This window comes from Molothrus aeneus, chromosome 16, assembly GCF_037042795.1.
Source record: "Molothrus aeneus isolate 106 chromosome 16, BPBGC_Maene_1.0, whole genome shotgun sequence".
In the NCBI taxonomy this organism is placed as follows: domain Eukaryota; kingdom Metazoa; phylum Chordata; class Aves; order Passeriformes; family Icteridae; genus Molothrus; species Molothrus aeneus.
This window is the reverse complement of record NC_089661.1, coordinates 15,744,874-15,771,681: the sequence shown is the minus strand read 5'-3', so window position 1 is coordinate 15,771,681 and position 26,808 is coordinate 15,744,874. Positions and strand designations below refer to the sequence as shown.

The following is a 26,808-nucleotide window of genomic DNA, read 5'->3' as shown; positions in this document are numbered from 1 at the left end:
ATGGGGAGGGGAACAGGGCACCCTCTGCTCCACACAGACAGACAGACAGACAGACAGACACACACACAGGGCACCCTCTGCTCCACACAGACAGACAGACACACACACAGGGCACCCTCTGCTCCACACACACAGACAGACAGACAGACAGACACACACACACACAGGGCACCCTCTGCTCCACACACACAGACAGACACACACAGGGCACCCTCTGCTCCACACACACACACAGACAGACAGACACACACACACACAGGGCACCCTCTGCTCCACACAGACAGACAGACAGACAGACACACACACAGGGCACCCTCTGCTCCACACAGACAGACAGACAGACACACACACACACACAGGGCACCCTCTGCTCCACACAGACAGACAGACAGACAGACACACACACACACAGGGCACCCTCTGCTCCACACAGACAGACAGACAGACACACACACACACAGGGCACCCTCTGCTCCACACAGACAGACAGACAGACAGACACACACGCACACACAGGGCACCCTCTGCTCCACACACACACACACACACACACACACACAGACAGGGCACCCTCTGCCCCACAGACACACAGACAGACAGACACACCCTCTGCTCCACACACACACACACACACACAGACAGGGCACCCTCTGCCCCACAGACAGACAGACAGACACACACACACACACAGGGTATTCTCTGCCCCACAGACAGGGCAAAGGCCAAGCTGGAGCCTCCCCAGTGCCCACAGCACAGACCCTGCAGCTCTGCCTCCTCATCATTAATCTCTGCACCTCCCTGGCCCTCTCCCCTTAGCCCAGCTCCCTGAGATGCAGGTGCAGAGGGATGATGTGGCACAGGACAGCCCAGCTGAGGTGGGAACAGCTGGTTCTGGTTCAGAGCTGTGCACAGGGCCCTGCACACAGCTCCCAGCCTGGAGCAGCTGTGGGTTTAATGCACCCCAGCCCTCCCAGCCCTGCATTTCCCAGGCTCAGATACCCAGAGCCCTTTGTAGGACAGGCTCAACACAATCTGCACTGCAACTCTGCCATTACAGAACTGTGCAATGCCTCCGTGCCATCTTCATTTCCTGGATTCCCTTCCCTATTCCACAGCCTTTTCCCACTAATAAGGCACTTGATCAAAGCCCAGAGCAGCACAGGGATGTGAAGGTACATTTGCTCCTGTCCCACAGCAGCCAGGCAATGCTCTGGGTGTCTGTGTCCTGCACCAGGGCCAGAGACACATCCCACATCCTAAATATTGGGGGGAATCGTTCCCTGGCAGGGTGGGCAGGCCCTGGCACAGGTGCCCAGAGCAGCTGGGGCTGCCCCTGGATCCCTGGCAGTGCCCAAGGCCAGGCTGGACAGGGCTGGGAGCAGCCTGGTTCAGTCAAAGCTCTCCCTGCCCATGAGCTTTGGAGATGAATTTTAAGGTCCCTTCCAATCCAAACCTTTCCAGCACTCAATGATTCTGTGAAAATCTGTGTTTCCCACCGGGAGGGAAAGACCAGCTTTACAAAGAGAAGGGGAAACCCCGAGTAAGAGAGGAGGAAGGCGCAGAGCTGAGGAGCATTCTGCACACCCTGCGGATCTGTCAGCTCGACAGCAGAGCCGCGCTTGGCCGTGCCCGTGCTGCCGCCTGCAGGCACCGGGCACCTTCCCACAGCACAGCGGCTGCTCCGGCCCGGCCCGGCTCCCGAATTCCCGGGGCAGAAGGGAACAGGGCCCAGCAGCAGCTGCAGCAGCTGCAGCCCCGTTTGCCCGAGCGGCAGGAGCAGGATGGGCTCACGGCGCTGCCTCGCACCCCGCCGGGCTCAGGGGCTGCTCCAGCCCCCTCATCCCCCTGCATCCATCCCCCTGCATCCTCTCCAGCCCCCTCATCCCCCTGCATCCATCCCCCTGCATCCTCTCCAGCCCCCTCATCCCCCTGCATCCATCCCCCTGCGTCCTTCTCCATCCCCCTGCATCCTCTCCAGCCCCCTCATCCCCCTGCATCCATCCCCCTGCATCCTCTCCAGCCCCCTGCATCCTCTCCAGCCCCCTGCACCCTCTCCAGCCCCCTGCATCCTTCTCCATCCCCCTGCATCCTTCTCCATCCCCCTGCATCCTTCTCCATCCCCCTGCATCCCTCTCCAGCCCCCTCATCCCCCTGCATCCATCCCCCTGCATCCTTCTCCAGCCCCCTGCATCCTCTCCATCCCCCTGCATCCTTCTCCAGCCCCCTGCATCCTCTCCATCCCCCTGCATCCTTCTCCAGCCCCCTGCATCCAGCCCCCTGGATCCATCCCCCTGCATCCCCTCTCATCCCCCTCCATGCCTCCATTCCCCACAGAAACCCGCCCCTCGCTGGGATTCCTGCAGGGAGCCTGCAAAGGGCATTTCCCGCCTGCAATCTGCCCGGAGCAGCCTGGCTCTGCCCACTCCCCAGCATGCCCCTTGTGCCCCCACCCAGGGCAGGTCCTGTGGGGATTGTTCAGGCCAGGAAATTCCTCTAAATCCAATCCAATCCAGCTGTTGCTCCGTCACTGCCCAGGCCACCACTGTCCCATGGCCCCAAGTGCCACATCCACGAGGCTTTTAACTCCCTCCAGGAGGAAATTCTCCCAAATATCCACCCTGAGCTGCCCTGGCCCAGCCTGAGGCCGTTCCCTCTGCTCCTGTCCCTGTTCCCTGGAGCAGAGCCCGACCCCCCCGGCTGTGCCCTCCTGGCAGGAGCTGTGCAGAGCCACAAGGGCCCCCTGAGCCTCCTTTGCTCCAGGCTGAGCCCCTGCCCAGCTCCCTCAGGGATTCTGCAGCCCCTGCCCAGCTCCTCAGGGATTCTGCAGCCCCTGCCCAGCTCCCTCAGGGATTCTGCAGCCCCTGCCTGGCTCCCTCAGGGACTCTGCAGCCCCTGCCCAGCTCCCTCAGGGACTCTGCAGCCCCTGCCCAGCTCCGTTCCCTTCCCTGGCCACGCTCCAGCCCCTGGGTGTCCCTGTTGTGAGTGCCCAGAGCTGCCCCAGGGCTCCAGGAGGTTCCTCAGCAGTGCCAGCACAGCACTGGGTGCCTCCATCTCCCAAGGGCTGGGTGCCCACCTGTGCTCTGGGGGCCATCTGGGCTCCCCAGTGCCCAGCTCTCCTCTCCCAAAGCACTCCCACTCGGCTCTGGAGAGCTCAGCACGCTTCCCTTCCTTTCTGGAAAAGCCAACAGCTGACACGTTTGCACCAACACCTCCAGAGCGGGCCAGAAATAAACCAGCCTTTGAAAGCCAGCTGAAGAGATGGAAATCCAGCTGCACAGAACGGGGCTGGGAGCTCCTCCCTGCCCCTGGAGCAGTGGGAACAGCAGGGTGGGATCTGCACCCCGCTGGCATCTGATGGAGGCTGGAGGGAACCACAGGATCACGAGGGCTGGAAAAGACCTCCAAGATCACCGAGATCTCCAAGATCACCATGTCCAACCTTCAGGAAGGTGCCTGGGAAGCAGGACTTCTGCAAACATAGTTCTGCCTGCTTCACTGAGGCTCTCCTTTAAGGGCAAATCCAACAAAAAATAAATTATAAAGCCCTTCACAACTTTTTCCAGTCTCTCATTAACATTTTCAACAACTTGCTGTTTTTCCTGAGAACACTCCTGGTGGCTCTCGGGGGGACAAGCACCCACCAGAGCAGCGAGGAGCAGCAGGGGCCCCCACGGAGCCAACCCCGTCCCACACACACAGCCCCGGGATGTCACAGCTCCTCCAACTGGGACAGGACGTGGGAGCCAGGCTGAGGGAGAGCCAGCAGAGGGCAGGGGGATGGAGAAGGATCTGGGGCTGCCAGGGTGTCCCAGCTGGGGTCCCACCCACCCAGGGCACTTCACAGCCCTGGCTTTGGCTCAGCCGGGAATAACCGAGACAGCTCGGCCTGGTCCGTGTGGGCAGGAGGCCTCGCCCGGCCTGCTGGGGAGGATGAAGCAGGAAAGCCTTATAAATATAGGATTGTCTGGCAAAAGATTCTGAGAATATGGAAACTATCAGCGAGATTGAAATGAAAGCAAGCTTTGAGATCCCTCAGTTACTGAACAACTGGAAAACAATGGTGTGGTTGGACTGAAGGTGATCCCCTTTTGATGGAACAACACCCTCTGCTTGCAGACAGGCCCAAGGGTCAGAGCAGACCCTACAGCTTGGCAGAAGGGGCCCAAAGAGGAGTTTTTAGGGTTTAAAATGTAGCACAGTGTGGTAATGTAATGATTCTTATAGGCCGTATGTAAATGCTATAGGATTTGTATATTGTACTAGATTGGTTAGTGAGAATTAGAATATTCAACACAGAAGAAGATTTATTGTATTGTAATGGGAACCTCACTCTCTTACCTTTTTTACTCCCTTACTCTCTTACCCTCTCATCCTCTTGGGCCTGCTCTGAGCTGTGGCTGCAGCTCCCAGCAGGGCCCTGCCCCTAGGCCCTTTGCAATAAACCCCAAATCCCAAAAGGCCCCTGCCCCCAGGCCCTTTGCAATAAACCCCAAATCCCAAAAGGCCCCTGCCCCCAGGCCCTTTGCAATAAACCCCAAATCCCAAAAGGCCCCTGCCCCCAGGCCCTTTGCAATAAACCCCAAATTCCAAAAGGCCCCTGCCCCCAGGCCCTTTGCAATAAACCCCAAATTCCACCACCTGGCTGCAGAGATCTCTCGTCTCCGTCCACCCCCACTGTGCTACCCCCTGATGCTCCTGGCAGCCCTGGCAGCCCTGGCAGCCCTGGCAGTCCCTGGCAGCCCTGGCACCCCCTGGCAGCACGTACCTACGACGGTGAGCACGTCCTTGTCGATGTCGGCGCGGATGTAGATGCGGCCCCGGCGCTCCGTGTGGTCGGTCCCGCACAGGCTGGGCACGTTCATCACACAGCGCTTGTGCACGTTCATCATGCAGGCTGGGGGACACAGGGCACGCTCAGCACCCTGGGCAGGGCAGGGGACAGCCTGCCCTCCCCCCAAACTGGGCTGAGGCGAGGGGTGAACACAGAGCAAATGGGGGCAGCTGGAGGCTCTGCAGAGCCTGGGCTCAGGAATCACCCGCATGAACCCAGTGCCAGCAGCTCTGGGCCCTGCCTGACAGACCCCAGAGGGCTTTGGGCCCTCACTCAGCTGCTTCAGTTCTGCTGACTCATTAAAATTCTCCCCCATCACCCCCAGGGTGCTCAGCTGGATCCAGCAGGAGCCAAAAGGGGGCATTAAAACCTACCCGAGTATCTGTACACACAGGGAGAGGCACGGAGAGCTATCTATCTATAGAGATCCCCATATCAGTATTTACATTTTCCAGCAGCTCACTTCCCCTTGGCAGGATTCCCAAGGTTCTAAGGAATAAGCTGTTCCCAGACAGCCAAACTTCCCCATCCCTGAGCAGGGAGCAGCCGAGCTCGCACATGCTGCATGTCCCAGTCCCCTTAAATAGGAACACACAGGATTAACTCGGAAAATTACCGATCCATCCCTTCCCTGTGCCGCCAGCCCCCGTGTTCTGCTCCCTGCGCAGCGATTCCCCCGCTGCAGCGCCGGGAGAGGCGGCAGCGCCCGGCCACAGCCACAGGGTGTCACTCGGAGCCAGCCATGGAGAGCGGCGAGGCTGCGGGCTCGGCCAGGCTGCGGGGGATGCAGGGAGGGCAGGATGCTCCAGGGGATGCAGGGGAGGGCAGGGTGCTGTGGGGGATGCAGGGGAGGACAGGATGCTCCAGGGGATGCAGGGGTGGGCAGGGTGCTGTGGGGGATGCAGGGGAGGCCGGGGTGGGCAGGATGTGCAGGGGATGCTGCTCTGGGGGTGCTTCTGGAGAGGAGTCTGGGGGATGCTGCCGCAGAGGGGGATGTGGGGGTGCTGCACAGGGGGATGTGGGGGGGATGCACAGGGGGATGTGGGGGGGATGCACAGGGGGATGTGGGGGTGCTGCACAGGGGGATGTGGGGGGGATGCACAGGGGGATGTGGGGGTGATGCACAGGGGGATGCTGCACAGGGGGATGTGGGGGTGATGCACAGGGGGATGCACAGGGGGTGATGCACAGGGGGTGATGCACAGGGGGTGATGCACAGGGGGATGTGGGGGGGATGCACAGGGGGATGCACAGGGGGATGCACAGGGGGATGCACAGGGGGATGCACAGGGGGATGCACAGGGGGATGCTGCACAGGGGGATGTGGGGGTGCTGCACAGGGGGATGTGGGGGGGATGCACAGGGGGATGCACAGGGGGATGCACAGGGGGATGCACAGGGGGATGTGGGGGTGCTGCACAGGGGGATGTGGGGGGGATGCACAGGGGGATGCACGGGGGGATGCACGGGGGGATGCACGGGGGGATGCACGGGGGGATGCTGCTGCAGAGGGATGCAGGGAGGTTCCCCCCAGCCAGTGCCTTTCCCTCCCCTCTCCCTGCAGCAGCCCCGGGCACTGCCCACGCTGGGTGAGGAGGTGCCCACTGGTGTCCCTCGGGCGCTCAGAGCCCTGCAGCTCCACACCGCTGGCACAGGGCACGGGCTCTTGGCTGCAGCCCTGGCCCCTGGGGTTCCTGAGCCCCCCACGGGGTTCCTGAGCCCCCCAGAGGGTGCCCGAGCCCCCTGCCATCATCACTTACTGTCACATTTCATCCCCTGGTGAATGAGCCCGTAGAGCAAGGACCCGCAGTGGTCACAGAAGGTGGGGCTGGAGTACGTGTGGATTTTGAATTTGTGCTTGCTCCGGGGGTCCTGGGAGGAAAACAAAGGACAAGGATTATGAACTTGCATCCAGTGCTGGCAAGGCAGCCCTGCTCTGCCCATTCCAATGCCAGCTGGCTCTGGAGGTGCTGCTAATGGACTTCAGTCAACTGCCACCGACTCGTGGGGACCCTTTCCAGCAGCCACCAGCATCCAGCTTTATTCCTCTTCATCTGTGTTGCCATAACAATGAAAAAGCAATGCACTGGCTTGCCTGGGGATTCACTGGTTTCCAATAACTCAGTCTTAGCATGTAAAACACCAGGTGAAGGTGGTGGGTACGGACCAACAGAAGGGCTGGACACTGCCTGGCTTCCACGCAGAGCAGGAAAAGCCACCCGTGATTCCACCTAAATTAAACCTGCCCAGGAAACATCTCCTGTGCTCTGCTGCCAGCCCTGCCCTCACACTCCAGGCATTCCAGCTGCTTTGGGGATACTTTTCTTTTTTAAGCTCTCTTACAAGCAAGGGCAGATTTTTGCCCAGCAGCAGAGGGTGCAGACCCAGCAGAGCTCAGTTTATCCCTTGTGCAGGCACTGGGCAAACTCCTGGGCTCCAGCAAGGGTCAGCAGGAGCTGGAGCCAAACAAACCCAAATCTGGAATCACAATGGGTTGGGAGGGAACTTAAATCCCACCCAGTGCCTCCCCTGCCATGGCAGGGACACCTCCCACTGTCCCAGGCTGCTCCAGCCCTGTCCAGCCTGGCCTTGGGCACTGCCAGGGATCCAGGGGCAGCCCCAGCTGCTCTGGGCACCTGTGCCAGAGAAAACTTCCAGAAGAAACAGCTTCTCCACAGGGAGCCAGAGCCCAGCACTGGGACAAAGCACCGAGGCAGAGCAGGGGTTTGGGCTTTCTTGGCATGTTCATGCAAGAGAGGACATGAGACACAATGCTGGGGGCTCAGCAGAGCCTGGAGCAGGGGCTGGCAGGGGGAGCAGCACAGGCCAGGGGAAGGCTCCAGCAGGAGCAGCTTCGTTTCAGCTCACGTTAATTGTTTAAGGGTTAGGGATGAGGCTCAGCTCCCAGCTCTGTCATTCGAGCTGAGCAGCTTTTTAATGGCCTGGAAAGCTGCCCAGGCATTAGCAGAGACACCTTTTCAGGACACTGTGAGCAGAGTAAATAAATAAAGAGCGGAATCAGAAGCGAGCTATAACATCACCTCCAATACATTCCATCCCCCTGAAATTCATTTCCCAGCACTGTTGCATTGGAGCCTCCAGCTGCATTAATCACCAACATTCTGCTCTAGTGCTCAGCACCACAGAAAACCCCAACGGCACCCAGGAGGGGGAAACCACCAGAGCTTCCTTTAACCTGGGCTGTGCCGTGCCAGGGATCAGGCACGGGCTTCAGCCAGGGCACTGAAACTGGAAATATCTCCCATTTCAGCCCGAGGAAAGTGCTGGCAGACACAGCTCCCAGCAGGGCTGCAGCTGGCAGGGGAGGCTGAGGGATCACAATGAACCTGTGCTCTGTCAGGTCACAAACCCGTCCTCTGGACACCCCAAACAGCCAGTCCTGCCAGTGCCTCTGCAGGTCTGAGAGCCTTTGCATTCCTCAGACATTTATAGGAGAGCAGAGAATTTCAGCCTGGATTTTAGGCTAGAACAGGAGGTGGGGGGAGTTTCCCCCATGAAACTCAGGGCAGGCAGCCAGGACTCGACCTTGAGATGGTCTGGAAAGTTCCATCCCAACCCATGCCGTGATCCTGGTTGTCCAGCAGTGTCCTGGGAGAGAGGAGCTCTCTGGCTGCCCAGCCCTGCATCCTGCAGAGCCCCCAGGCACAGCACAGCACCCCTGCACCGGGCACAGAGTGGGGCAGGGCACAGAGGGCAGCAGCCGTGTGCCAGCCTGTGCCACCTGAGGCATCATCCCCGAGCTGCTGCACTCCCTTCCAGGAACAGAAACTGCTGCTCAGGCAAGCCAGAGCCTCAGTCATTCATAAAAAACACCAGCTCTGTGCAGGAGGAGGCAATTCCCACTCCATGAGAAGGATGCTGAATTCCCACTGGGACCCAGAGTTCGAGAAGCCAGAGCTGGAAAAGCAAAGAGTCAGAGCAGGGCTGGGCTCCCCCAGATCCCCCAGAGCAGGGCCGGGCTCCTGCCCCAGAGCAGCCCCCCTGCCCCAAGCAGGGCTTCCCCTCCTGCTCCCATCCCTGTTCTCAGACACCCCAGGCACAGGGGCACAGGCAAAGCTGTGATGGAGCAGCCAGGCCTGCAGAGCAAGAGCTGCAGGGCTCTGGCTGAGAGGGGCTCGTGTCACCTTGGCCAGCGCCTCAGAAAGTGCCAGAAAGTGGCAATTGTGGGGCTCATTTCTGAGCAGGGCTGAAGTGGCTGTACTGAGACTATTTTTGTACCACGGAGACAGGACTGACGAGAACACTGCGTATGCAGATGCTGAGACTTAAAACAAGAATGGTTAAAAAGAAGTTTGCCAAGAAAAGAAAAAGGCTGCACTCCTCCCCCACCAGCGCTGAGCCAGCCTGAGGAACGGGGCAGGAACAGATTTCTGTGGAGCAGAGCTGGAAATTGCCATGAGCAGAGCCAGAGGCCCAAACCTTCCCTTCCCTTCCCTTCCCTTCCCTTCCCTTCCCTTCCCTTCCCATCAGTGCTGCTGCAGATCCAGCACCCCCTGCAATATCCCAGCCCTGACTGATTGCATCTGAAGTTTCTCCTGTTTCCTTGTCTAAATAAGAATACAATCCCTCCCTGTGAGGGTGGGCAGGCCCTGGTACAGCTGTGGCTGCCCCTGGATCCCTGGAGTGTCCCAGGCCAGGCTGGATGGGGCCGGGGGCACTGGAAGGTGACACTGGAAGGTGACAGTGCCACTGGTCTCCCAGAGCCCTGGAGCTCCACAGCTCCTGCAGCAAAGCCTCAGGAAGGGGCAGCTGGACCCACATCGACAGCCAGGGGTGTTTGAAACCCCTGCACTCACATTTGCTGCGTTTGACAGAACACAGAGCCTTGCCTTCAGGATTAGGGGCTGCTGCTCTCCCCATCTCGTTGCAAAGAAAGCTTTAAATTATCTCTGCTGAAGAAGAATTAGCACAGTTCATGGGAAGAGACCATTTTAAAGGGAATTTCATAGTGATTTAAACAGCATAACAGCAAATACAACACAGCCACAGCTTACTGCCTGCACTCAACAAACCCTGGCAGGGACATAAACCCAAACCCTCGCATTTGATCCCCACATTTCCCGTGTGGAAAATCCCCTGGGTGTGCAGGGAACAGCTCCCAGCAGACAGAAGAGGTCGGGGTTGCCTTGCAGGGCAAGCACGGATGGGAGAGGCTGGGGCAGGGAAGGGCACGGGCCCCACCATCCCTGCAGCCCCTCTGAGCTGGGCTCACAGAGCCTGCCCAGCCCTGAGCCCTGAGCCCTGAGCCAGGCAGGGAAGGGCTGCCCAGGCGCTGGGCTGGAGCCATGGCAGCCTGGCAGGAGGAACAGAGGCGCTGTGGGGCTGGGCAGGCAGCAGAAGGCGCTGGGAGGGAGGAAGGCAGAGACATCTTCATCCCACAGGAACTGTCAGCAGCAGCAGGTGCCTGCTCCGGGGGCAGATGGCACAGCAGAGGGCTGGAGGAGTTAATTAGCAGGACAACAGAAAGCAGCAAGCCGCAGGAAGGCTGTGAGGATTTGCCAAAATGCTGGCCAGGGCAGCCCAGGAGGAAAGGAGCTGGGAGCAGGGATCCAAAGGAAAGGAGCTGGGATCCAAAGGACAGGAGCTGGGAGCAGGGTTCCAAAGGACAGGAGCTGGGAGCAGGGTTCCAAAGGACAGGAGCTGGGATCCAAAGGACGGGAGCTGGGATCCAAAGGACAGGAGCTGGGATCCAAAGGACAGGAGCTGGGATCCAAAGGACAGGAGCTGGGATCCAAAGGACAGGAGCTGGGATCCAAAGGACAGGAGCTGGGATCCAAAGGACAGGAGCTGGGATCCAAAGGACAGGAGCTGGGAGCAGGGATCCAAAGGACAGGAGCTGGGAGCAGGGAGCAGGGTCCTGTGCTCAGGGACAGCACCAGGGTGAGAGGGGGCCTGGGGCACAGCATGGGGGAGCCCTTTCCATGGAGAAATCCTTCCTGGAATCCTTCCTGAGGTTCTCTCCCCAAGCCACCGACAGGGACAATTTACACACAAAATTGAAATGTGGCTACACTGGCCCCTTACCTTCCCAGAGCTACTCTGATATTTATTAACACATCCTGATTAGATGACCTTTAGCAGGATCATGCAAAGAAGGTCATTTTAATGATTATTTTCTCGACAATTAAAATAATTATGCATTCTGCTAATAGCTCCAGCTATAATTAGGTTTGCCAAGTGGAATACATTACCCAGGCTGACTCTGGGTCCTGGAGCCCTCGCTGTGGGTCAGTCACACATGGGGGGGGCTGGGGGCTCTCAGCCCCTCCTCAGCAGCTCTGCCTTCTTCAGGAGGGACCCCAGGCCCACAGGACATCAGTGAGGAGCCCAGGTCCTGCCCTGCCTGCAGAGCTGTGCAGCACAAACACGGCCCCGAGTCTGCAGCACCCCTGGTTCCAGCCCCTGCTCCATTCCCTGCTGCAAGAAGCAATTAATCTTTCATTTTTTCCTGCTTGGAGACACTATCATGTGTAATTAGTCCTCTCTCCCAGATGGAAGCTCCTGCTCCTTGCCAAGGTTAAACACACAGCCACACTCCCACTCTGCTCAAGGAGGCTCAAACACAGCCAGATCAAACAGAAACAGCCCGGGCTGGGAGCACAGACAGGGGCTCTGCCCTGCTCCCCCCAGGCTCTCTGTGCACACAGCAGCCTCCAGCACCCCCTGAGCTCCCAGTGCACAGCTCCAGTCCAGTAATTAGGATTTCCCAGCTGCCAAACTGCAAACTGTCGTGTAGAGCACAAGCACTGCGCAGGTACAAAATGGTTTTCTCCTCAATTCTCCGGCACTATGAAGACACAGAGTTCAAGGAGCAAAGTTAGGAGATATTTTGCTTTCCACACATTTTTTCTCCTTGGCTCCAGGTCTAGGCCCCAGGGAGAGCAGCTCTGGGCTGGCAGCAGAGCCCCAGGCAGGCTGCAGCATCCCTGCCCTGCTGCCTCCCTCTGCAGCTCAGCAGAACCAGCGGCCCACTGCAAGGCTTGGCACTGCAATAAAACCATCTCCCTTCTGTGGGGTTCATGTTCATAAAGATTTGCCAAAAACCACCCCTGTGAGCAGCAGAGCCCGGTGGCACCGGGTCAGCCCCCAGTGCAGGTGGTTCTGGATCCTCACCGTGGGTATCAGCAGCACAGAGCAGAGGGAAACTCCAGCTTTGGGAAACTCCTCCAGCTTTCATCATTCCCAGCACAGCCCTTGGCCCTGGCTCAGGGCTGGGGCCACCAAGGCATTGCTGGGTGCTGAAGCAGCTCTTCCTCTCCTGGTTCAAAGCTCCTTCAGGATTATATGATTATATAATTATAAATGAGATATATTATGGATATAATTCTGCTGCTGGAAGAGCAAGGCTGGCAGTGCAGGAGGAAGGAAGCTTGCCCTGCCTGCATCCCCCAGTGACAGCCCCTGGCAGAGGGGCAGGGACAGACCCAAGGGGCTCTGGTGGCCTTTGCTGAAGAGAGAAAAAGGAAAAAAAAAAAGAAAAGAAAAGAGGACAAAAAAAGCAATAAAAGGGCCATTTTCTCCCTGCCTTAGTCCCAAGAACTGCATTCCATCTTCATTTTCAGAAGTTATGCATTAAAAGGTTAACAAGCAGTGCTGGGCAGCTGTTACCTGCCTGCTGCCCGTGCCATGGTGCCACTGCTGCCCCAGGGACAGGGATGTGACCCAGGGCCTTTGCAGCAGCCCTGCTACGGAGTGGGGTCTGTTCAAGTTGGGACAGTTTCATTCAGACCCTTCCCTGGCCTGGCAGAGCCTGCCCAGAGCCACCCAGAGCTGCTGCACAGAGCAGCTGGGACCTGCCTGCCCCTGTGTGCCACTGCCCGGCCAGGGCTGCTGCCAGGGCAGGCAAAATGTGCACTGCAGCCTCACAGGGGACAGGAGAGTGTGCCCGGGCAGTGCCCTGGTGTCCTGGCAGTGCCCAGGTGCCCCGGCAGTGTCCTGGCAGTGCCATGCAGAGGAGCAGGGATGCTCTGGGACCCCTGCTCCTGGCACAGACCCTGGCAGTGCCATGCAGAGGGAACAGAGATGCTCTGGTACCCCAGGTGACCTGGCCCAGGCCCTGGCAGTGCCATGCACAGGGAGCAGGGATGCCCCTGGCACAGACCCTGGCAGTGCCATGCACAGGGAGCAGGGATGCCCCTGGCACACACCCTGGCAGTGCCATGCACAGGGAGCAGGGATGCCCCTGGCACACACCCTGGCAGTGCCATGCACAGGGAGCAGGGATGCCCCTGGCCCTGGCAGTGCCATGCACAGGGAGCAGGGATGCCCCTGGCACACACCCTGGCAGTGCCATGCACAGGGAGCAGGGATGTCCTTGGCACACACCCTGGCAGTGCCATGCACAGGGAGCAGGGATGTCCTTGGCACACACCCTGGCAGTGCCATGCACAGGGAGCAGGGATGCCCCTGGCACACACCCTGGCAGTGCCATGCACAGGGAGCAGGGATGTCCTTGGCACACACCCTGGCAGTGCCATGCACAGGGAGCAGGGATGTCCTTGGCACACACCCTGGCAGTGCCATGCAGAGGAGCAGGGATGCCCCTGGCACACACCCTGGCAGTGCCATGCACAGGGAGCAGGGATGCTCTGGGACCCCAGCCCAGCCTCACCCCTCGCTCCAGGCCCTGGCAGCTCCTGCCCATGTCCCCACCTGCACTCCCTGCCTGTCCCTGGCACAGGGAGCCCTCAGGGGCTCCTGTCCCCTGCCTGGGTGACAGCAGTGCCACCTGCACCCCCTCCTGGGCTGGTGGCCTGGCGCAGGGAGGGCCCTGGGTGCCACAGCTGCCCTGGGGAGGCTGCACAGACAGCAGGGCTCAGGAGGGGGCACAGCCACCAGAACAAACCTCTCCAACTGCTGCTGCCCCCAGAGCCTCATCCCCCAGGCCCTGTGCTGTGTCCCTGCCAGGGCACAGCCCCATTTTGGGACACCAGGCGTGTTTAGCCTCCACCTCCCGCAGCCTGCTACGCCGCCTGCTCCCACCACTTCTATTTTTAAGGGTGAGAGCTGTGGTGCTCTGTCGTTTCCCCAATTCGAGCTCCTCTCTCCCAGCAGTTCCCCAAATTAGCCAGTTTCCACGGAAAAAGCCAGAGCCTGCCAGACAGACCCGAGTGCTGCTGGCAGAGTGGGCTCCCAGCTCCGCTGCCCCCAAGCCAGGGGATCCACAGGGAGAGAAATCCTGGGGAAACAAGGCTGGGACTCAGCTGGCAGGGCTGGGGCTTTTGTGATTACAGGGAGAGAAGGACACTGGGGCAGGGCTGCAGGCTCAGCCCCAAAGGGAAACCTCTGCCTCCCCATGTTCCCTCTGCTCTGCTGAGCACAAGTCACTGCATGGTTTGAGTGCTTTAAGTATCCCAGAAACCCCTGAGAGTCCCCACAACTACAGAATCCCAATCCCTGAAGGGCTTTAAAAGCCAGGGGGATGTGGCAGGGGGGGAGGTGGGGCAGTGGTGGCCTTGGGAGGGCTGGGGAATGGTTGGACTTGAGGATTCCTAGAGGCTTTTCCAACCTAGACCATCCCATAAACTGTGAAACAGCAACCCTGGGGTGCCCCTAGCACAGGGAATGGAGCAGCATCTCCTGCAGGTGCTGTGCAGCCCAGGGAATGGAGCAGCATCTCCTGCAGGTGCAGCCCAGGGAATGGAGCAGCATCTCCTGCAGGTGCCCTCAGCCCAGGGAATGGAGCAGCATCTCCTGCAGGTGCTGTGCAGCCCAGGGAATGGAGCAGCATCTCCTGCAGGTGCTGTGCAGGGAATGGAGCAGCATCTCCTGCAGGTGCAGCCCAGGGAATGGAGCAGCATCTCCTGCAGGTGCTGTGCAGGGAATGGAGCAGCATCTCCTGCAGGTGCTGTGCAGGGAATGGAGCAGCATCTCCTGCAGGTGCAGCCCAGGGAATGGAGCAGCATCTCCTGCAGGTGCAGCCCAGGGAATGGAGCAGCATCTCCTGCAGGTGCCCTCAGCCCAGGGAATGGAGCAGCATCTCCTGCAGGTGCTGCCAGCCCAGCCCAGCACAGGACCTGTACTTACATCCGAGGCAGGGCCCTTGTCAGCACCAGGGCAGGAGAAGGTGACGAATTCATGGCACCTCTTGTGCACCACGAAGCAGCAAACTGCAAAGAGAACACAGGGACAGGGTCAGGGCATGGCACCACGAGGGCCAAGAGGCAACCAAACAAATCACAGCCATGTGAGAGCCAAGAGGTAACAAAACAAACCACAGCCATGTGGATTTCTGAGCAGTGCCAGGAGGGTTTTTAAGCAAACCCCTGGCAGGTTTTGAAACCTTCTGGAATATCCCCAGGCATTTTGGTAGAACTCAACAGAACAAAGTGTCGGGCGCACGTCAGAGGAGGGCTGGGAACAATTCTGTTCCCTGAGCTCATTGTCACTCGTGGCACACGCTCTGAGGTCACTGCTGGGAATGAAAAGAGGAGAATCTGGCGCTGGCGGGATCTGAGCTGAAAAGTGCATGTGGCCAAAAATGGAAGATTGTACCGAAGGGAACAGGTGGGCAATTCCTCCCACAGCTCTGCTTTTCCCCAGCATCTCCCCAGCCTCCGTTTGCCAGACCAGAAGACGCGCACGTCCTCCTCCCCTCACACACGTCAATGCCAGCCTTGCCCTTCTGGGAGAGGGAAACCAATCCCCACTGCCACTGCCCGGGCTCCCAAGAGAAGAATCCAGAGCTAAGCCCCCAGCCCCACAACCACCAAACCCTTTCAGCACGTGACCCCCTGAAGTTCCCAGCGCTGTTTCTGCAGTTTGTGCAGCCAAACTCTGTATTTCAAGGCTGGTTGTTTTCCCCAAATGCCAAACAAGCACCTCACCATGGGTGACAGACCCTAAAGAATCATTTGCCACTGTAGGTAACCTCAGCTGGTGGCCCAGACCCTCCTTAAGGGTCTCAGCCCCTCTGGCCCTGCAGCTGGAGGTGGCAGCACTGCTGGGCTGGGGAGCAGAGGCAGCAGCTCACAGCCATGGCACCTCTGTCACCTCCTGGCTGCCAGGGCCGGCCTGGCCACCCACACCCTGCATGCAGCCCCAGGGGTGCTCAGCCCTGAGCACCCATCCCTTGCCTGTCCCACAGGGTGAGACCTCAGCTCCAGGAGCCAAAGGGAGCCCAGGGAACCAGCCCTGGTTCAGAAGGGAGCATCCCTGCCATGCCTGACCCATAGCTGAGATCTCTGCTGCAGGGCCCAAAGGGAGCCCAGGGAACCAGCCCAGGTACCACGCTCTGCCTGCCCCAGGGCTCTCCCATCTGCCACATCCTTTCCCAAGAGCTGCAGTTACACTGAATTAAAGCCTCTGCAAGATGAGGAGCAGGGACTGAGGTTTGGAGACAGCACAGGAACCAAACTGAGCCGTGCAGGAGTGGAGCAGGTTCCAGTTGCAGCAACATGGGATTTTTCCTAAGGAACAAGGAAAAGGCAAATGACATCAGCCATGAACCTCACAATCCTCTCTTTGTGCCCTGCCACATCCAGCTGTAAATTCATTTTCCTTTTCACATTTTCCATTGTGAACAAAAACAAACCCAGAAGGTTTTAGAGGCAGAACAGCTGCCAAGAGCTCTCTCCTCGCAGGACCTCTCACTTGCTTTTCTGAGTCAAACAAACAAACATTTTCTTGAAAGCATTGCTCACCATTTCTGTCATTTGTATATGGAGACAGAGGCATCTGGGAAGCAGGAAAGAAGGAATTAAACTCTATTAGCAGGGATTTCTCCTGAAGTGTGTGCACAAACCCAGAGAGCTCCATGACACCCCAGGCATGGGCTCTGCTGCCAGGGCTGGGCTCTGGTGGGAGCTGCCCATGGAACCATTCCCAGCTCTGCAGGGGAACCAGAGGCCATCAGGCTCAACTTGCCATGGAATGGTTTGGCTGGGAAGGGACCTTAAAGGCCATCCCTGGCAGTGCCCAGGCCGGGCTGGACACTGGGGCTTGGAGCAGCCTGGGGCAGAGGGAGGTGGCCCTGCCATGGCAGGGGTGGCCCTGGGAGGGCTTTAGGGTCCCTCCAAACCAAACCATTCCAGGACTCTGTGGTTCTAACCTGTGCAAGGATAATCCTCTGGAAGCTGGGCAAGCAGAACCTCCCTGCACGTGCAAGGCAGAGCAGAGCTCTGTGCCCCAGCAGCGCTGGGGGCTCTGCCCCTCTGCCTCCGAGGGAGCTCCACAGGCCTTGGCAGGATCCCCTGGAACCCTTCCCAGTGCTCAGGTGAGTGCTGCAGCCATGCACAAGGCAAACAGGGGGAATCAGGAGCAGCATCTCAGGGCAGCAATCCTGTCTCAGCTCCCATGACCTGCCCAGTGGATGTGAGGAGGCTGAGAGATCTCCCCACTGCCATCACACTTCAGCAGCTTCAGCCCATGTCTTTGTCAGCTTAGAAAGCCCAGCACGAGCAGCAGCTTTCCCAGGTCGCTAATTAGACAGTTAATTTGTAAATCTTATTATTTGGGTAATAAAGTTATCAAATCCCACTGCCTGGCTACAAACATCCCAAGCCATTTGTACACAACAAGAATGGAAGATGAACCTTTCCCATTCCTTAGTGCACAGTGCAGGAGGGTTTCCTGGCCCTAAACTCTCCTTTAGGGCCAGATCCACTGCAGGGCTCTGGGGAGACCTGTCCTGGGAGGAGGGAAGGACACAAGCCCTGAGCCCAGCAACGCTCCACAGCCCCAGGACATTTGCTGGGATGCACATTTTTCACAGCAGCCCCAGCACAGTGTCTCAGATCTGAAAATGTTTGCACCAAAACATCAGGGCAAGATCACACACCTCCATTCCCTGGGATCCTGACACAGGCCTGGGAGGAAAGATCTCCTGGAAGGGTGGGTTTGAGAGCCAGGAAACCACAACAGCAGCAGGGCATTCTCAAACCCTAGGAAACCTCTTGTTGTGGAGGATGAAACGAGAGAAAATGCTAGAAAATGCTAACACAGTATTGCTTCAATATATATACATATATATATATACACACACAGACACACAGAGAAAGGCATCTTGGCTTAAACCACTGCTCAAAAACCCTCCAGAAAAACCATCAAGCAGTTTCCCTGCCGATTCCCCACTGATTCCAGAGCTGCCAATCAGAGGAACCACATCAAAACGTGTTCCAGGCATTTGAAGGCTGCAGAACACACATTGGGCTGCAGCTCCAGCAGGGCTGGGTGTCCCTGGGCTGCAGGGGCCAGGCTGTGCAGGGATGCTGTGGCCAGGCTGGGCAGGGATGCAGGGCTGGGCTGTGCAGGGTTGTGCAGGGCTGTGCAGGGGCTGGGCAGCAGCCACTGCATGCCTTGGAGCCCTGCTGCCAATTCCTGCAGCAGCTGCAGCTGCAGGAGCAGCCCTGCCAGCCCAGGCTGCACACATCCCCTGGTCCTGCAGGATGTTCCCTCCTCTGCTCTTTCCACCCTGTGAGCAGGCTCAGGAGCGTTCCCTGCCATCCCTCACCTCACACGCTTCCTCTCCCCTCACACTTTGCCCAAAGGTGCCCAAAGATTCGCCCTCAGAATACAAAACCCCTCCTAGGCTGGGGTTTGTGCCCAGGAAATGCCCTCAGAGCCCTTTGTCTGAGCTTCAAGCTGCTTATACCAGCACCAGGCTGCCCTGGGAGCCAGCCCAGCCCAGCACAGGCATTCCAGCAATGGGAAAGGCTCAAGGCAGCGCTTCCCTGGCAAACCCCTGAGCCCACCCTGAAGGGCAGCCCTGGCTCCCAGGGCAGGAGCAGGGTGACAAATGCCCGGGTGCCCTGCTGGCTCCCAGCTGGCACAGGAGGTGGGGCTGGCCCCATCTCCCTCATCTGCAGGAGGGCACCCAGCCCTGCCAAGCAGCTCCCTGCAGGGGCGAGCCCTGCCTTCCCTGAGCTCCGTTTGGTGCTCTAATTGCACCGCACGAGCGCCTTGTCCCAGTGTTCTGGAGAAGGGAATCATCCATTCCCCATGTTCTGGAGAAGGGAATCAGCCATTCCCCATGTTCTGGAGAAGGGAATCATCCATTTCCCAACGTTCTGGAGAAGGGAATCATCCATTCCCCATGTTCTGGAGAAGGGAATCAGCCATTTCCCAACGTTCTGGAGAAGGGAATCATCCATTCCCCATGTTCTGGAGAAGGGAATCAGCCATTCCCCATGTTCTGGAGAAGGGAATCAGCCATTTCCCAACGTTCTGGAGAAGGGAATCAGCCATTCCCCATGTTCTGGAGAAGGGAATCAGCCATTTCCCAACGTTCTGGAGAAGGGAATCAGCCATTCCCCAATGTTCTGGAGAAGGGAATCATCCATTTCCCAACGTTCTGGAGAAGGGAATCAGCCATTCCCCATGTTCTGGAGAAGGGAATCAGCCATTTCCCAACGTTCTGGAGAAGGGAATCAGCCATTCCCCAATGTTCTGGAGAAGGGAATCATCCATTCCCCATGTTCTGGAGAAGGGAATCAGCCATTCCCCATGTTCTGGAGAAGGGAATCAGCCATTCCCCATGTTCTGGAGAAGGGAATCAGCCATTCCCCATGTTCTGGAGAAGGGAATCAGCCATTTCCCATGTTCTGGAGAAGGGAATCATCCATTCCCCATGTTCTGGAGAAGGGAATCAGCCATTTCCCCCGGTCCTTTGCCGAATGAATAATTCAGGGCCGTGGCTCCTGAGCCCAGCCCTTCCCAGAACACACATCCCCACCAAGGGAAGCCTTTGTTCCTCTCCTCAGGCCAGGGAGAGCTCTGGAAGCACCGGGAACAGCCTTGGATACAGCATGTCAAGTGAGGGAGACAGATGGAGAGTTAACAGAGACAGAAGAAGGTTCAAGCAAGATTCATCTAAAAATCAAAGCCAGGGAGGAGTTCAAGCATCCCCAGGGAGCTGCCGGAGCTGAGCTTTGGCAGATGGCTCCAATATCAGGGAAGCTCAAAGATTATTTCGAGCATATCTCAGTGTGTGGCTGCTCCCTTCCAACCTGTGGATATTCTCATTTGGAAAACGTCTCCACTTCCCAAGGAACAACAGCTTTAGGAAACAGCTTGGAATTCAGATTAGCAAAACTGAAGGAAACAAAATAACACCAAGAAATAAAGAGAAAATGACTTTTTAAGGGAGCTTTGTGCTGCTCCACCCACGCTGGGCAAACCCCCGGGGTCAGAGGCACCCCCCGGCCCCGGTGAGGCACCAAAATGTGCCCCAGGCAGAGCTGCCCACGGCTTTCCTTTCCATGCTAAAAAATCACACTCATGACATCAAACAGAGGCAGTGAAGCATGGTAATCATAAAATAAGGGGAAAGAAGGGCTCCAGGAGGGGAAGTCCTGAATTTCTGACAGCGCTTTACAGCTTTTAATCACTTAGAGCACACAGAGAGAGAAGCTGAGCTAAAATTTGTGCTCTTTGGATTTAATCCCCATCTTTGGTTAAAAGCTTTCTGGGGTTCTTACAGCACAGCCATCGTCAGCTCCTCAGACTTGAGCTGTTTTCCCACTGTCAGCTCCAGGGAGACAGAGTGAAATCCCAGCTGTGATCCTCAGGGATTTCTGGGCAGCACCAGGAACAGCTCCAGGGATGGGGGGTGACAGGGGGCAGGTCCAGGATGGTGTGCTGGGCGCTCCTGGGCTGGGGGACAGAGGCAGGGATGTCACCAGGGGCCCGGGGATGTCACCATCAATGCCAAGCTGCAGCAGCACTCTGCTCTCACAGCTGGGTACAAGTGGCACCTGCAGCTTCTGGGGTGAGCCCTGGCCAGCACAACTCCTGTGAATCCAGCGTTCTCAGGGCTAACAGCAGCCCAGCACTGGGCAGGAGGGGCAGGGAGGCTGCTGTGCCTCTGTTCTCAAAGGGAACTCTTTACCACCCCTCTTTTTTCACCGAAAGGGGCTGAGTATTTTGGGCCCAGCCACGTGCTTGTAGAAGGACTTCATGAACAAAACACCCCGAGCCGCCTGCAGTTTTCCATGAAATACCAGAATGAAGTGACAACATCCTCTGCATGACAATGAACAAGCTGGAGCCAGCGGGATGAGCAGCATCAATCATCCCCAGCAGGGGAAGGGGAGTGGGTGGGGACGGGACCATGGCAGCAGCAGAGCTGGGATGGGGAGAGATCCTCACTGTGCAGAGACATCCTCACTGTCACAGAGAGAGAGAGAGAGACCCTCACTGTCACAGAGAGAGAGAGAGAGAGAGAGAGAGAGACCCTCACTGTGCACAGAGAGAGAGAGATCCTCACTGTGCAGAGACATCCTCACTGTCACAGAGAGAGAGAGAGAGAGACCCTCACTGTGCAGAGAGAGAGAGAGATCCTCACTGTCACAGAGAGAGAGAGAGAGAGAGAGAGAGACCCTCACTGTGCAGAGAGAGAGAGAGATCCTCACTGTGCAGAGAGAGAGAGAGATCCTCACTGTGCAGAGAGAGAGAGAGATCCTCACTGTGCAGAGACATCCTCACTGTCACAGAGAGAGAGAGACCCTCACTGTCACAGAGAGAGAGAGAGAGAGACCCTCACTGTGCACAGAGAGAGAGAGAGAGAGAGAGACCCTCACTGTGCACAGAGAGAGAGAGACCCTCACTGTGCACAGAGAGAGAGAGACCCTCACTGTGCACAGAGAGAGAGAGAGAGAGACCCTCACTGTGCACAGAGAGAGAGAGAGACCCTCACTGTGCACACAGAGAGAGACCCTCACTGTGCACAGAGAGAGAGAGAGACCCTCACTGTGCACACAGAGAGAGACCCTCACTGTGCACAGAGAGAGAGAGAGAGACCCTCACTGTGCACACAGAGAGAGAGAGAGAGAGAGACCCTCACTGTGCACAGAGAGAGAGAGAGAGAGACCCTCACTGTGCACAGAGAGAGAGAGAGAGAGAGAGACCCTCACTGTGCACAGAGAGAGAGAGAGAGAGACCCTCACTGTGCACAGAGAGAGAGAGAGAGAGACCCTCACTGTGCACAGAGAGAGAGACCCTCACTGTGCACACAGAGAGAGAGAGAGAGAGACCCTCACTGTGCACAGAGAGAGAGAGAGAGAGAGAGAGAGAGACCCTCACTGTGCACAGAGAGAGAGAGAGAGAGACCCTCACTGTGCAGCACCCAGAGCCACTGCAGGGACAGGGACAGGCTGCAGGGCACAGAGGCTGGCCCAGCTTCTGTGGCTCTTGCTGGCACAGGAACCTGTGGCACATTTGGATGCGGCTCCTCCACCCAGGGCATGCCACAAGTGCAGCTCCTGCTTCCTCTCCAAATTGTCTGCAGCAGGCAGAGCATGCCAACATCCACAGACAGCCTGGGGAAACAGCTCTTGCCCTGTGCCTGTCCCTGTTGTTATCTTATTGCAAAAGTCCCATACCTTCTCAGTGATTTCTCATGGGCATCTCCTCACAGCACTGACTCCTTCTTCACAGCACAGCCAACAAACCCCAACTCATCTCCTCACCCCGCTAACCCACTCTTCTGTAGCACTCATCATTATTAAGCACAGCTGTAACTTGTTAAAAACAAGTTAAAAACAAGCCTGTTCCTAATCTTTAGTAATTGGTACAACTGCAGCTCCTCAAGTGTGAAACCCTCTACACCATTTCCTTACATTCCATCCCTCCACATGTCCCCAGACCCTGCAGGTGCCTGGCCCACTCCCACCACAACAGAAGCCATGGAGAGGAGCCTCAGAGGGGCTGTGCAGCGTGGGGTGGCCCCAGGGGATGCAGGCACCACTCCCCAAACACAGAGGCAGGGCTGGAGGGGAGCTCCAGGCCCGGAGCAGGCCCTGTTCCCCTGCAGGCTCCTCGGTCCCTGCCCTGGCCAGGGCAGCTCCCGCCTCGACAGGAGCCAGAGGGGAAGGAGCTTCCCCCAGGCCCTCATCACAGCCAGCTCACACTGCAGCAGCTGCAGCATCAGGAAGGTTTTTGAGCTGGAATTTGGTTCTTTCCATGCTAACAATCCCTCCTAGCTCGTTCCTAAAGGCCTGGGTTACGAGCCCTGTGATCCGAGGGGGTTGGCGCGTGAGAGGGACACGCTGGGCTGGAGGGGACAGCCCCACACCTGGGGCCACCGTGGCCAGGGCAAGCAGGGACACTGGTGATGTGGGAGGAGGAGCAGCCAGGGGCTGAGGAACAGCCAGGGGCTGGCCAAGGTCAGGCAGAGGAGAAGCCCCTGAGATGCAGAACGGATGGACAGAGTGGGTTTGTACCTCAGACAAGTGGGGACAGGCAGCAAGGACGCCCTCTGAGGCCAGCCCTGACCCCAAGGAGCTGGGCTCTGTCCCTGGGGACATCCCTGAGGACACCCCTGGCGCCTGCAGGCAGCTGCACTCACCCACAGCCACACACCAGCCCGGGACCAGCCCCAGCCCACCACACCAGCCTCAGCTCCTGCAGCAGGCAGAGGTGAAAAATAAGCACTGAGTGATTAATCAAAGCCCCGAGGGAGCAGATTAAACGGTCCTGGCAATTAGTTCTGGGTTTCTTAGGAAGGCACTGGAAGCCAGTGGAAAGCTGCTGCAGTCCCTGAGGATGAGCACCAAGTCCTCCTAAAACCCTGCACCAGTTACACAACTGTGGCGATGTGTTAAATTACAGATGGTCTCAATTAAAAGTGCAGAGATGGAAAGGAGGCTCGGAAAAAAAAAAAAAACAAACCTCCACACGAGAAGAAAGAGAAGATCATTAAAAACTTGGCAGCCTACTTTGACTCTGGTGACCTGGTAATTTAATATTGTAATTGAAACTGCGGGTCAGGCTCCTGAGAGGAGGGAGAAGGACGGGAAGGGATCCCGGCAGGATCGGTGCTGCCCAGAGGAGAGGGCAGGCATTAGGAGAGGGCAGCCCCAGCACAGATAACCCCCAGCTGCCTCCCACAGCTCCCAGCCCCAGCAGATCCTTGCTTTGAAGCCATTCCTTTCTGTCACAGCGTCTTAATCCTGTTCCAGGCAGATAAAAACCCAGTCCCCAAAGTGCTAATAATGCAACTCAGTTAAAGCTGGATTTTGTAGCTTATCTCCAAGACAGAGAGGGGAACTTCACTCACATCTTCTTCCTTGCATCCCCTCCTTCATCCCCCTTAATTTTGGCTATTCTGAGCACGGTCTAATTTCCAAAAGCAGAGCCCGAGTGGCACTGCCCAGGAGCACTGCCTGCACCTCCAAACAGGCCAGGAGGGGCAGGGACATCAGGCTGGTGAAGTCTTTGAGCACTCAAAGGGTCCCAGTTCCAGCTGTCCCAGCACTGGTGTCACTGGTGCCACTGGTCAGAGCCAGCGTGCACAACCACAGAGGTGGCTCCAGCCTGGGACAGGGACACCCTGCAAGGTGAGAGGATTGGGGAGCCCTTCCAAAGGGGCTCTGCCAGAGCCTCACCTTCCCTCCAGAGGGTGACCAGTGAACCAAGAGCTGGGGTCCAACACCAGCCCCCAAATGTGAACAATTTCAGCTCTTTGAACAAAACCCCATCAGGAGCAGAGCATCAGCGCAGAGTCAGTGCACAGCAAGGGCTGGGAGCAGTTTATACACTGCTAAAGAGCACGGGCTGTAATCCTGCTCCCCTCTGCATTTCTAAAAACAACCACTACACTGCATGGTCCCTTTGCTTTCCAGGAAGTGCAGAAAACAAAAATAATCATGAACACAACAGAAACATATTTTTTTGTGTCCGATATGAAGAGTAATGACTTCCCTGCTGCTGCCTCAGGCTTATTTTCAGCTGGCAGCATCTTAGGAGGGCCCGTTCTCCACACACCAAACAATGTTTGATGGGTTTCTTGAACACCCAGGAACGTGAGCAGCTCGATCCAACTACAAGGGAAAGCCTCAATTAGCCAGGGCCCTGCTAAGGTGAAGCTGCCTCCAGAGGGTTTTTATTTGCTGTTGCAGTTGTGTGGCTGTGCACAGCCCTGGCTTCCCAACACCGAGCACTGACCGTGCCCCCTGTGCCACCAGCACAGCACAGCAACCCCTGGCATGAACTTGGGGTTTCAAAGATCCCTGCCAGTCCAAACGTGCCCTGGCAGCACTGTGGGCACAAGCAGCTCCTGCCATGACACGCCTCCTGTGCCCACACTGAGCAAAGGGCCCTCAGACCATCTCAGGATGCTGCTCTGTCCCTCTCTGGGCTCTCTGTGCTGCTGTGGGATGTGTTATTGCAGCCCCTTCCTGCTGCTGCATGGCACAGCCTCAGCCCAGGGCTCTGACACAGGGCAGGGCTCCCTTGGCCCGGGACAATCCCCTGTGAGAGCAGCTTGTGCCCAGGGCTCTGCAGCTGAGGGGGTTTCTGGGGGCCACAGGGCTGGGCACTGCACCCCCTGCACCCCATCTGTGCTGCCAGCCCCAGCAGGGTTATCACAGCAGCTCCATCTGCTCGGGCAGTGCTGACTCTCAGCCCCCCACCCTCCCACAGCACCCAGAGCCACCTCGTGGGCCACAGACTCAGCCAGGAGCTGCCCCATGGGCATTGGGGCTGCTGTAAAATAGAGGAGAAATAAACCCAAGCAGTATTTGGCCCTTGTTGTCTGTGCTCTAAAGAGCTCCCTGCTGCCACAGCGGGGGGATCAAACACCCCAGGCTGCTGCAGGCAGGGCAGGGATGTTCTCCACCAGCAGCTCTCACCAAAGGGCCTCCCCAAAAAGCCACCAGCAGCTCTCAGCCCCCAGCAGAGGGTGTCCAAAGAAAAACACCCATCAGGCAGCACCAGAGCCAGGTGGTGCCCAGGGAAGCAGCAGCAGCCCGGGGCAAAGGGATGGGTCCAGCCCCTGGGCAGCATCTCTGGATCCCTGAGCACATCCCAGGATCCCTGGGCAGCATTCCCTGGATCCAGCCCCTGAGTACATCCCAGGATCCCTGAGCAGCATTCCCTGGATCCAGACCCTGAGTACATCCCTGGGTCCCTGAGTACATCCCAGGATCCCTGAGCACATCCCAGGATCCCTGAGCACATCCCAGGATCCCTGGGCAGCATTCCCTGGATCCAGCTCCCAGCAGCATCCTGGGGTCCCTGAGCAGCAGCCCTGGTACTGTTTTCAGGAAAACGTTGCTATTTTGGAAACACTTTTCCTGTGCCAGCTGCTCTGTTAACCCCTTCACCCAGGGCTGACTCTCCAGCACTTGTGCCAAAGTGTCAGGAAAAGGAGCTGGGGGGATCCCAGGTATTACCAGGGACCCCCAAGACCCCTTGCCTGCCAGCCTCCAGCCAGCTGCTCACCCTCCGGTGAAATCCTCCCAGAAGCCCCACACTGGAAATGCTGCAGCACACACTCTCCTAATCCCCACAGAAATGGGAAAGGAGACCGTGCCAAGCCCTGCTGAAGCCACAGCCTCTCCCCAGTGCTCCCTCCTGCAGCTCCAGGCCCAGTCTGTGCTGTGAGGAAACTCCCACGGGATTTGTCCTGGGACAGCCGATCCCTGCAGCGCTGCCTCCCACCAGAGACAGGGAGAGAGCAGGGCAGGCAAACACAGCACAGAAAAATCTCAGTGGTCTGGAAAACTTCCAGGCCAGGGAAAAAAAAACATTTGTCAAGCACGGGCCTTTTAGCACAAGAACAAACAGCAGAGCTGGGGAGAAAGGGCAGGGCCAAAGCCAAAGAGAAGGGAGGGAGGGATGGATGGATGGATGGATGGATGGATGGAGGGATGGCAGGCATACATCAGGCATGGACAGAGCTGCAATCCCCCCCAGTTTTGTTCCAGCAACAACCCAGCCCCTCCCTGCAGTCAGACCTCCCCAAAATACAGCCCTGCACAGGGGCTGGGTGATGGAGCACTCCAGTCATGGCTGGGGCACCCAGAACCTGCCTTCCAGCTGCTCTCATGGCTGGGGCACCCACAACCTGCCTTCCAGCTGCTCTCATGGCTGGGGCACCCACAACCTGCCTTCCAGCTGCTCTCATGGCTGGGGCACCCACAACCTGCCTTCCAGCTGCTCTCAGCCCTGCTCAGTCCTAAACCCGAGGGAGGGAGGGAGCTGCCAAGATAAGAAACGCTGCCACTTCCTGTGCAGGA

At 57.9% G+C, this 26,808-nt stretch overlaps 1 protein-coding gene across 3 annotated transcripts in view; it reads right to left on the bottom strand.

The window, feature by feature from the left end:
• The window catches only part of PRKCB (protein kinase C beta), a 99,768-nt gene that overhangs the window by 42,905 nt on the left and 30,055 nt on the right, over positions 1-26,808 (bottom strand). For all 3 annotated transcript variants that reach the window (XR_010784625.1, XM_066560860.1, XM_066560859.1), the window contains exons 3-5: positions 14,879-14,961; positions 6,592-6,703; positions 4,766-4,894 (exon numbers count right to left, since the gene is read on the bottom strand). Coding sequence is in view for 2 of the 3 variants with exons in the window: in XM_066560860.1 (XP_066416957.1) it covers positions 4,766-4,894; positions 6,592-6,703; positions 14,879-14,961 (324 nt within the window). In the remaining variant the exon portion in view is untranslated. The remainder of the gene's footprint in view (positions 1-4,765; positions 4,895-6,591; positions 6,704-14,878; positions 14,962-26,808) is intronic.